This window comes from Erpetoichthys calabaricus, chromosome 7 (genome assembly GCF_900747795.2).
Source record: "Erpetoichthys calabaricus chromosome 7, fErpCal1.3, whole genome shotgun sequence".
NCBI lineage: Eukaryota > Metazoa > Chordata > Cladistia > Polypteriformes > Polypteridae > Erpetoichthys > Erpetoichthys calabaricus.
The window spans coordinates 161,523,928-161,536,595 of record NC_041400.2 but is presented as its reverse complement, the minus strand read 5'-3'; the positions used below and the strand labels follow the sequence as shown (position 1 = coordinate 161,536,595).

General features: G+C 36.3%; 1 protein-coding gene across 1 annotated transcript in view; it reads left to right on the top strand.

Annotated features, from left to right (window-relative positions):
* The window catches only part of parp8 (poly (ADP-ribose) polymerase family, member 8), a 196,691-nt gene that overhangs the window by 106,810 nt on the left and 77,213 nt on the right, over nt 1-12,668 (top strand). The window contains exons 6-7 of the mRNA XM_028805630.2: nt 3,340-3,417; nt 10,431-10,525. Coding sequence (XP_028661463.1) covers nt 3,340-3,417; nt 10,431-10,525 — 173 coding nt within the window. The remainder of the gene's footprint in view (nt 1-3,339; nt 3,418-10,430; nt 10,526-12,668) is intronic.

Here is a 12,668-nt window from a genome sequence, read left to right as displayed (position 1 = left end):
ATTGGCGATTAAATACAAATAGAAAACCTTACCTGTAAATTCCATATTTTTCTGATTAGGAATATATATTTGTTAGCCAGAATTATTTTAATGTTTATTTTTTCAACCAGTATAATAACCTTATAATTATAATTATGTCAGAAATTTATGATGTCACAAAAGGGATTTTTTTTTTTTTATAACTCAGTAGCCCTACTGTTCAATACAGAAAGTTTTGACTTTCCCATATATAACTTTTTATGACTGATAGCAACTATTTGTTTTTTTTTTTTTGTAATGTACTATGCACTTTGCTTAACAAAATAGATTACTGTATTATCATCTAGAGAGTTAGATTTAGTCATTCTTGTATTTAACTGTTGAAAACATTCACATGAGAATCCAGCAAACACTGAAATCTCTCAAGGTAACTACAGAAGTAAGAAAGAAAGTGACAGAAAGAAGTTAATATAGCTTCCCTTCTTCATTTTTCTATAAATGTATCTGCATGTCCAAGAATAGAATGGAAAATATCTGAGGCACATACCATTCATTGCAGTCTACAACAGCAAAACAAAGTAATACATTTAATTAATACTTATTTGGCAAAGACTCCTATTGTAGCCAACAGCCAAAAAGCAAAACTACTGACTTGTCACTGATATTTGTGAACCTGGGTAGCATTTTTTTAGTGCACGTACAATTATGCTTAGCTTCAATACATTATTATATTTTAGCAAGTAAAAGAAAAGATGGGTGGCGCAGTGGGTAGCGTTGCTGCCTTGCAGTTAGGAGACCCGGGTTCGCTTCCTGGGTCCTCCCTGCGTGGAGTTTGCATGTTCTCCTCGTGTGTGCGTGGGTTTCCTCCAGGTGCTCCGGTTTCCTCCCACAGTCCAAAGACATGCAGGTTAGGTGCATTGGCGATTCTAATTTGGCCCTAGTGTGTGCTTGGTATGTGTGTGTGTGTGTGCGTGTGCTGTGTGCGCCCTGCGGTGGGCTGGCACCCTGTGTTGGCTGGGATTATATCCTGTAGTTAGGATATAGCGGGTTGGATAATGGATGTATGGATGGAAACAGAAAAGATTAATGGATGTATATGGTTAATGAAGGAGCATAAGTTTAGAAGTTAATTTGCTGAAGTATTTGTCTGCAGAAAAGTATATTGGTAAGAATAATGAAAGCTTGTTATAATCTATAGTAATAGTCAACAATATGTGTTCTTATTCAGTTGGTGACCATTGAAACAAATGCATTGGTCTAAGGTGTAAAATAGTTGAAATAGTACAGTGGACTTGGAAGCTTACTTATGGGCAGACATCGCTTACAGCCAAAATGCCTTTTACTTTTCTGAAGATGGACATGCAACCTGCGAAGACCACACGGAAACATACTAAGACAATTGAACTCTTCCATGGGCTACCTTCAGCTATATATGGGAGTTAAAGCCATATGAAAAGCCAGATAAGTTTATCCTTCCTTGTATTGATATGTCCACTGTAGTAACTGAGATAGATGTATTGGTTGTAGTATGAGTACAGCTCCAAAAGAAAACATTTTTGGAGAGATTGTGTGCTGGACACAAATATGCTTAACTTACGCTCTTTTGTTAATATTTAAGCTTTTGGGTGCATTGTTCTTGGCATCAATCCTGGCATGTATCAGAGTTTTTCTTTTTCTTTTCCATATGCTACTTACTTGCGTTTATGCAGTAAGGTGCCATAGGTGAGCAAGATGAAAAAAGTGACTATATTTAGGTGAGAGATGTTTGATTTGTTCTTTCTTATAGACTGACATTTTGTAGATAGCTTATCTTTTCGTTATGGTTCAGTAAATGAACAAAAGTTTTCAACGATGAAATCTGATTGACACCTAGAGGCACATGCTCACCTATCTGAAAGACGATATTGCAATGCTACTGCTACTACTCATTTCTCATTCAAAAATAAAAAAAACAGTACCCCCACTGTCAAATATGTGAAATCTGACACATTTTCCCTTGCAGCAGGCTTTTTGAGTTTACTGTTTGTGTCTGAACATCATTGTTTGTTTCAAGACAAAGACATTTGTCAAACAGCACAAAAGACACATTGAGAGTGGCACCAGTACCCACACAAGTTGCCTTGGCAAAACAATTCAAAATGAGCTCATTAATTCCATAAGTGAGAAGGTAACTAAGCAAACAGCAAACAGTGAGTAAAGGGGATAAAAGAACAGAAAAAGATCTTCTAAGTACATAATATTCTTTGAAATGGAAAAATTGACAGGAGGTACTGGGAGTACGCTAACTCAGTAAAAATGGTTGCTAAGTGTATAAAATCATAAATCTGATAAGTCTTACAACAAGATGGTCTTGTTTGTTCAGATTCACTAAAGCCCAGATATGACATTTATGATCTTAACAGGTTTGAATATCTGATCCCTGTTTCATGTAATAATCTGAATGCTGTGAGGTTTATCCTTATCTCAATAAAAGTGACTGCAGCCCTACCCTTCACGTATGAAGATGTTTAGTTGACTTTAAATGAACCTTCAATCACACTTGAACTCTTCCGACACATGGGTTTTTTGAAGATCTTACATACAAAACAGTGAAATATATATAGCAGGAAGCTATGCAGGACCAAACCAATTACATGTTTACATAGACACATGCTTATGATTAACCGCATCTTCTGTGACTGGTTAAGCCAATATATGTGACTGACGTGAGGTTCTTTCAAGCTAACGTAAAGTTCTGTACAAGTGAGTAACCTTTAGTGCTGGTTAATGCAGTATAATCATTAACATACTGCAGTTATATTCGTTTGACTTGGGTTGTGCTACTGATATATTGCCTAATGGTTATAGTAATGTCCTAAGTACAAATGGTTCTGTTACCCAACTCATACATCCTAATTTATAGTAAGAAAAGTTGAAACTTCTACATTGTCAATAACATTTGTCTATATAATCTGATCCTTTTCTGTCACTTTTTGTCATGGAGTTCTTTAATTTAGTTCAAATACTTATAAGTATAAAGCAGGATTTTCCCCTCAGCTGTATTATGTTGTATTGCTGTATATAAAATTAACTTTCAAGTTAGTTATTTGCTGCTGTGTATCGTTATTTTGGCTTTACCTGGCATCTGACATATACCACATTTGTAAAATTTGCAGAAAAATAATCAGTTGCTAACATTAAACCACATCCCCTTAAGTATATAGTTTTGCTAAACAGTTTACCTTCAATGTTATTTTTTAATTTTTGTACTGTATTTTGCATGAATTTAGATTAGGCTATACTTAAAGAATCTAAACTTGAAAGAAAATGTAATTCAAGATTGCACTAAATAGCAGCATTTAACATCCACTTTTTGTGTAGGATTCAAGACTCAACAGTGCCATAGAAGAAGATTCTGAAGGTGACAATGACTCAGAGGAGTTTTATTATGGCGGTCAGGTGAGTAAGTTGCAGTAAACCATGAATTATTCAAAGTTCTTAAAGTCACTAAAGTTTGATAAGCTTCCTTTCTTAACTAATCAAGTGAAATAGAGGCATTTCATTTAAATCAAGATGAGCATAGTAAACACTCTCCTTTTGATGAATTAGTTTTCATCTGTGACACCTTAACTGGACCTTGTTGTTAATACTATTTTTTTTTTCTTGTACAGGTATTATGATTAAATTTAAAACTGCTAATTGGACCAATAATAATGATAAATGCTGAACATGAGTATTGAATATTTGAAAGCTCCGGAAATAGCAGAAGTGAAATAAATACATATATATACAGTATAGTGTACTTATATAAAATTGTCAGTAAGGTTTACTGAAATAACAGTGAACTTATTTGTTTTAGCACTAGTTTCTGATATCATTGTCTCAGTGTAATCAATAAATCATTTTCTTCCTTAAAATACTTTTGCTTTTTAACATATTTGTTTTTGATTGATGAACTGAGATCTTAACATTGGAATAATAACTTGTATTTAAATAATTGTTATGCAGTTAAACATTGTCAACTGAAAAATTTAAAAGCAACAGAGAAATGTTATTAGAGACTTGAATACAGAATCTCTCAAAATTTTAAATATTAATTGTTTCATGAAGCATTTTGCTTTCACTATATACTGGAATTGCCTCCAAATCCGTAATAATTCTGCATTTTTCTTATCAAGGCATCAATGTCACTATACAGTATCTGTGAAGTCACTTATTCTCTGCTGACTGGTTGATAAAACTTCCATCACATGCCTTATTTAAGAAAATATAATTTATCGTGCTTAAGGTCCTGTTTATGAATTTGTGAATATTGCAATTTAGGCCAGTCATGTAGCAGGATCAGGTTGTTGTGCATAGAAATTTGTTAATTAGCAGGAATTGTGGAAATATAGCAGAACATATCTTGTGGGTGTCTTCTTATCAGTTGTTTATTATGGTACATACATTGAGTGTTCATATATTTTTTTTATCATCTGATGCCTGAGTTGTCTACATGTAAAATCTGGCTCATGGTGTAGCACAGCCTTTTCCCTTTTGTGGTCATTTTCACTGACCGCACTATCTGTGCCTGTGTAGCCAAAATATGTAAATAATATCAACATTAATTTTTAGTTGACAGATATAAAAAATTTAATCTAATAAGTGCAGGAAACTGAAGATAAATAAGTATTGTTCAGTGAACAAATCGGGTCATATTGCCAGTGATAGTGCCATGATAGAAGATGGTTGGAAGCATCCAAAATAATCATCATGTCAAGGTCAAAGTCGCAGCCACTGCCTCCCTTCAAGCAAGGGCTCCATTAAGCTGTCCTTTCTTGTGGAAGGCAGTGTGGTGTAGTGGTTAAGGCTTTAGACTTCAAACCCTGAGGCTGTCAGTTCAAATCCCACTACTGACATTGTTTGACCTTGAGCAACTGTTCTACACTTAGAGTTTTTAGCCTAGTGGTGTTGTCCCAATAAAGTGAAACATCAGTATTGCTTTCTTGACCCCCTCCTTCACTTTTAGTTTTGAATATTTACACATGCATTTAAGAAAATTATTTTTTAAAAATAACTTTTATCCCTTCAGTTATTATGACTTATTTAGCAGACACTGTTATGCAAGGTGACTTATAAAAAAAAGTTATAATACATAGAAGAAGGAAGGTGCAAGCATCAAAGCAACAGAGGACACGATAAAACAAGCAAGCACAAGGTAGTAGAACTACTCCATAATTATGTATACCAGCAACTAGAGTAAGACACAAATCAATATCCCAAACATTCTGTCTGTATAACAGTAGCTATCCTGTTCAAGATAAGCAAAGCAGATCTAAAGTACTTAATGAAAAGGTGCGTTTTCAAGAGATGCTTAAAGTAAATTGGGTGCAGTTCAGATTGACAAAGGGAGTTCATTCCACTGCTTTGGAACAAGAATGGAGAAACGTTGTTCAGTCTTGTCACATGTAGCAAGAGGAGAGACGGTCAGCAGTCAGGCAGAGGCAGAACAGAGACTTCTTGAAGGAGCATAATAAGAAACCTAGGGTCCAGGGTTGTGGAGGTACTGAAGAGAACTGTAGGTCAAATGAAGAGTTTTGAACTAAATCTTTGTAGCAGCAGGAAGCCAATGGAGATACCAAAATAGAGGAGTAGTAGACGTGGAATGAGGAACAGAGAAAATCAGTCGAGTAGCTGCATTCTGGAGGAGCTGGAGAGGTCTGCTAGTAGTTGAAGGATCTCACACCAAGACAGAGTTGAAGAAGGGGCCTGAGTTGCCTCAAAAGCTTGCATATTGTAATCTTTTTAGTTAGCCAATAAAAGGTGTCATTTTGCTTGGCTTTTCTCTACATTCATAATGGCTAACATGGTACAACACCCTAGTACAGTAATCCCTTGCTATATCGCGCTTCACTCCATTGCGGATTTTATATGTAAGCATATTTAAATATATATCGCGGATTTTTCGCTGCTTCGCGGGTTTCTGCGGACAATGGGTCTTTTAATTTCTGGTACATGCTTCCTCAGTTGGTTTGCCCAGTTGATTTCATACAAGGGACGCTATTGGCAGATGGCTGAGAAGCTACCCAGCTTACTTTTCTCTTTCTCTTGCGCTGACTTTCTCTGATCCTGACGTAGGGGGATTGAGCAGGGGGGCTGTTCGCACACCTAGACGATACGGACGCTCGTCTAAAAATGCTGAAAGATTATCTTCACGTTGCTATCTTTGGTGCAGCTGCTTCCTGAAACGACATGCTGCACGGTGCTTCGCATACTTAAAAGCTCGAAGGGCACGTATTGATTTTTGATTGAAAAACAAACTCTGTCTCTGTCTCTCTATCTCTCCCTTTGTCTGCTCCTGACGGAGGGGGTGTGAGCTGCCGCCTTCAGCAGCTTTGTGCCGCAGTGCTTCGCATACTTAAAAGCCAAACAGCCCTATTGATTTGTTTGCTTTTCTCTCTATCTCTGTGACAGTCACTGCTCCTGACACGCACTCCTTTGAAGAGGAAGATATGTTTGCATTCTTTTAATTGTGAGACGGAACTGTCATCTCTGTCTTGTCATGGAGCACAGTTTAAACTTTTGAAAAAGAGACAAATGTTTGTTTGCAGTGTTTGAATAATGTTCCTGTCTCTCTACAACCTCCTGTGTTTCTGCGCAAATCTGTGACCCAAGCATGACAATATAAAAATAACCATATAAACATATGGTTTCTACTTCGCGGATTTTCTTATTTCGCGGGTGGCTCTGGAACGCAACCCCCGCGATGGAGGAGGGATTACTGTACAATAGTCCAGTTGAAAGAGAAAAAGGGACATGAACAAGGAGATGGGTGGCATAATTAGTGAGGAAGGGTTGAATCCTCTGAATATTATAGAGAAAGAGATACAACAGGACTGGGTTATTGAAGATATACAGTATGCTTAATGAATGAAAGTGAGGAGTCTTCAATAGTGTTGCTTAAGGACAATGTGAGAAAGGATAATCAGAGAACAAGTACAATATATCTGACTTTGAAAGGTTACATTTAAGGCTATGACCTTTGATCTATGGTGAAATGTCAGAGAAACAGCTGAAGATCTGAGCAGAAACCTGTGGGTTGTAAGAGAGAGGAAATGAGTGGAAGATCTGTGAATCGTCAGTATAAAGCTGGTATGAGAAGCCATAAGATGCATTGACTTTGCCTAAGAAATGAATGTAGACAGAAAAGAGAAGTGGACCCAACACTGATCCTTTAGTCACACCTGTGGAAAAGTTCTATGAAAAAGACAAGGGGTTAGTCCATAAGTGGTAAAGACTTAAACCAGTCTAAAGCAGAACTGCTAATTCAGAGTTTTTCAAGGGAAGAGATATGCAGGGAGTGGTTAGTGGTATCAGAAGCTGATGAAGGGCCAAGAAGGATAAGGACAGAGGAGAATGAAGGACCTTGAGCAGATCTAAGAACATTTGTGACTGAAAGAAGTGCAGACTCAGTAGAGTGACCCTTGCAGAATCCAGATTGAAGCAGATCCAAGTATATTGTTTTCAGAGAGAAATGAAAAGTGTTCTTTGTGGATTATGTGTTCTCAAGTCGTGGGTAGGAAAAGCAGAAGGGAGAGAGGATGGTAGTTCTCAATACCAGATGGGCTGAGAGAGAGTTTCTTGAGAACAGGAATTACATGACACTTCTTGAAATCAGAAAGCAAGATCCAGAGGTCAGTGAGACATTGAAAGGAGAAGAGATTTGGAAAATCAAAAAAGGGGTGATGGACTGAAGATGTGAAGGAATGGGGTCCAGGGCACAGGTGGTGGGTCTGTGGTTACAGAACAGGTCAGAAATGTCTCTGAGACATTTACAGTGGAGAAGGAGGAAAGATGAGAATGGTACAGAGGAGGGTCAGAGAATGTTTTGTTTTGGGTCTTGAATTGTTTTTGAGTGTTGGTGACTTTGGAAGAGAAAAAGGAAGCAAGATCATTAGGAAAAAGAGGAGGTTGGTTTTGGAGCAACAGGAGGGCTTAAGAGAGACATGAAAGTAGAGAAGAGGTGGCAGGAATTCCTTTCAGAGAATGTGATTAAGTTTTGAAAGAAGGATTTCTTTACATATCACAGGAGATACAGAGAAGGAAGACAGGAAGTACGTGTACTTTTCCAGGTGGGATGGTTTTTCCTTCTTCTGCCAAGCACTTTCAGCTGAGCATAGTTCCCTGCGAGTAGAACTGAGGGTGAAAGATAGCCAGGGTTGGGGAGAAGCGGTATGAGCAGGTCAATGGTGTAAAGGACAGTAGGTATCAAGGTAAGAAGAGAGGGAAAAAAAAGAGTGCTGGCTGCAGCGTCTATTGAGAGCTGGGCAAAGTAATTAGGAAAAGGCACAACAGACAGACAGAAGTAGAAAAGATGACAGGACATAGAGAAGAAATATTATGTCACATTTTGACAACTGGAAATGAAGACAGAGGAGGGGAGAAGGTATATCAACAGAAATGGAAATTTAAAATTAGTGTGAGATAAGCAAGGGAGTGATAGATGGGGAGTGTGGACAGGAGAGGTTGTATGTAATAATAAGATCAAGAGGAGAGGTAAGGAGACCAGAAAAGCTGGCAGAGTCAAGGTTGATGTTGAAGTCACCTAGGAGTATAATGGGATCTGAGCATAGAGATGCAGAAGAGAGAAAGAAATCAAGTTCACCCACAAAATTGCAGGACGATAGATCATGATGAGAGGCAGGTTTTTGGTGAAGATTACTTGAACAGCATGAAATTCATAAGAAAAAAATGAGAAGGTACTAAGATAATCAGAAACAGTAAATATCCATTTAGAGGAAAAGAGAAGACCAGTGCTACCACATTGTACAGAGGTGTGTGGAGTGTGTGAAAACCTGAAAGAAGAGGAAACTGCAGTAGGAGATAACAGAATTGCATGAAGTGATCCACATTTCTGTCAGTTTGGAAATCAAGTGATAGATGGGAGGCAGGCTGTTCAACAGTTCCATAGTCAGCCAGAAATCAAAGACCTTGAGGGAAGAGAAAGAGAGATTAGGTTGGAAGAAATGGAGACCTGTCCATGTGGGAGACAGACATGGTATCAGGAAGAAACAGTAGGAAAACATGCTAGAAAAACAAATGTCAGTGATAAGCAAGATCTGTAGATAAACTGGATATTGAGGAGTATCACTACTTCACTTGAATGATCATTAGGCAACCCGAAAACTACTTGAATCAAAAAGGTATTTTTTGTCTTACCTAAAGGACCAAGAAAACCTCTTGACAAGCATAGATTTTAGTAGACAAGTTCTTACTAGCTGCTTAAATAAGTAAATCACTGTACTGCCAATCAGCCCTATGTAACCACTAATTACCAACACTGGGCAATAGATAGAGAAAACCTAACACCTTGATCTTACCCGAATAGGTTGTCAACAGTATCTCGCTTTGAAGCTGAGGTCGACAAAAAACTGAGAGCAGTACTTAGAAGAAAAATAAAGAGCAGTAATATGACCACAACAACAACATGTGCTCGAATTCTAACCTATTCTCGTATTGCCAGACACTGCTCAAAATTCACTTTAACAATTATTTCACTTCAATTAAAGTGAATTAAAGGTTAGATATTGTCAATATTTTGAATGAATGATCCAGAGAATTAGCAGTAAAGACTTTTCATTTCACAACACATCATGCATTTATTTACTGAGGGTGCCTGTATTACTGGTGGGCACTGTACTCTTGTCTGTGTATTTGTATATATGTGTATGTGGTGGGGGTTGTTTTTAATTTACAAGTAAAATAATAATTGTTTGTAGGTGGAGGCCAAAAACTTTCTACTCCATTTAATTAAAATTACTAACATACCAAACCATTCAGACCAACCCATGGGAAAGTAATGCTGCCGTTAAGTTACTAGCTGTATGTGGCATATAACTTTACTTTAGTCTTATAGGAAGGGAAAGTAATGATCCTCATCATCTTTAAGGATTACATATTGTCCAAAGAGAAGCATCAAGCTGAAAAGTATTTGAAATAAAATACCATTTTCACTCAGAAAATCTGTGAAACTGTTTCCCTGTTACATTGAGATGTAACTAGTGGCACATAATTTTTCCTTTTTGTTTTAGTATGAATGTACATTATGAGCTGCCCATCTGAAAATGACAGTGACTGAAATATAATTATTTTACTTAGTTGGCCTTTATTTCCCCCAGCTTCTGTTCATTTGCTTTTAAGATACTTATTCTTTATATTCTATGAAAAGAAATTAAAATCCAGACAGGAATGCTGATGAGTTAAACCTGAGTCTACTATGAAGTTTCTAATAAAAAAAATTCAAGGATCTTTTCTATGGGCAAAGTCATTTGACTTCCATTTTAATTCTCCTAAGAAGCCTGAGATTCAGCTTTTGATTTTGAAGAATGACTCCCTTTAGATTATTTATAGAGGATAAAGTGTTCTGATGTATTAAACTGTAGACTGATAACCTCATGAATCAAACATATACAAATGACTTTTTTCCCCCCCAGGTGAATTATGATGGGGAACTCCATAAGCATCTGCAGCTTGAGGCAGACTTGGCAGCAGTGAGGGAATTATATGGTTCTAATGCGGTATCTCTCAGGTAATTAAATAAAATAGAAATTCTCTAGTAAAAAGAAGTAAAAAATGTAGTGTAGATTGTACACATTAAAAAAGTATTGTGTTGAATTTTGAATGTTATATACAGATTGAAGGATGTACATCAAAAATGTATTTTTTGGCATAGAAATGTACATAAAAAGTTGCTAGTTAAAACAGAATTTCAGATTTTTAATAATTACTGTTTAATTCCTAAGTACTGTTAACAGTCTTTGCGAGATTTTCCCATCAGATTAATTTGTGTGTGTTTCTTTAAAAATGTTGTCAAGCTGAATTATGGACTGGTGACTATACGCGTATACATGATAACTTGCAATTTGGTATAACTGGGAAGACTGATTAAAAAAAATCCTTATTGTTTTGCTCTGTAAGAACCTTTATAGGAAACATTTTAGGAATTCTCAGATGCTAGAGCTACCACAATAAGGAATCCAATGGGGTTGCAATCTCTATGATTATCGTGTCTGCCATGATGGAAGCATTATCAGTGTGCTACCCTGATTGACTATCCTGTATATTTCTTTACCTTGGCTATGTCTGCATGCAAAATAAACCTAAATCATTGAGTCCCAATATATTTGATTATTATACATTGGAGCTTGAAGGTGACCATCATCAATAAAAGCTGACAGTTAATGAAATGAAATAATAAATGTGATGTTTAGGTTGAGTAACATATACTAGAAATTCCAATTGTTTACTAATTTAAAAAGTTCATGGAATTCTGGGTCTGCCATTTTTTTTCTATTCCTTAAAGACTTTAATGTTAAAAAAAAATTGGAGACAATAAATTGCCCATAAATGAGTATGCCCCATGATAGATTGGCATTTTAACCATATCTGGTTCCTACTTCATATCTAATTTATGTCACAGTGGTCTTTGGCTTTCAGCTCCCCTCAAATTGGATTGTGAATGTCAGGTAGGTAGAATGCTGGAATATTATTGATATGCATGTAAAATATATTTGATTCAATTGTGTGAGATGAATATCTTGTAGTCCTCTAGGGTTGTGTGATTCATTTTGTAAAAATTGCTCTTGTGGTAGAGGTGGCATTTTTATTCTAATTTTTGTTATTCTTTCCTTACATTAAGTATATATGACCTAACCATACTTTTGTGCACTTTTAAGAATAGCACGTTGCAACTCACTACTACAGTTACCTCTTTCTGTATGTAGTCTATATCCAAAATAAACTCCAATAATGTACATCATCATGAAATATTTTATAACAAAGTATTTCTGCAATAACCTTTATAGTGTAGTCTATCTTCCCCATATACTTGAGGAGATGGACTTAAAATTGTGGCATAAGTCAATATAAGGTTACATGCATGGGTTTTCATCTTGGTCTAGTTTTATGCTAACATTCCAAGGACATGTTTTAGGCTATCTACAGATTCTCAATTGTCCTTGTGTCAGTGGGTGTGTCCAAGGTGCTGTAGGAATATGCTCTGACTTGCTGAAAATTTAAGAGTATATCCAGTAAAAGGGTGGGATAGTCTTTGTAAATAGTTAAAACTTTTTTTTTTTTCTTTCTTGAGGCCAATACATTTTTTATTATAATTTGTATGAAGCTTTCATAAAATATATTTTGAAATTTGAACCCTAGATTGAAAAATAAAAGAGTTTTGCATCTTTAACTGAGTTCCTTTTGCTTGAACTTCTTACTTCCCGGATTCTGTAATTCTTCAAAAATCGTTTTTCATGTTAAAGAAATGTAATGTAAATGTTTCCAGCTGTCTCGATTTATTCAAAAGGTTTTGTTAAAGGCTGCTTACTTGAGCATTTTAAAATAATTTAGACAATAACTAATCCAAATAAAGATTTCAGGACCATCAGGAATTGCAGTCCCAGTATTAATTGGGTGCACATCAGGAACCCACGCGAACAGGTTGTCCACATGTCACTGGACTCGCACATTCACAGACACTGTCTCTCTCCCTGTCTACACAAATCCATTGATTGAAGGTTTTAATTCTTCTAAAGAACACTTAAGTAACCTGCAGTTTTTCAGAATCACTTTATTGCTGACATGTGAAACATGCCAGAATTGACTTTGGTTAGATGCAGAACATTAGATGCAAAGCCATAACAAATGAGACAACACAATTTCAACCCACCATT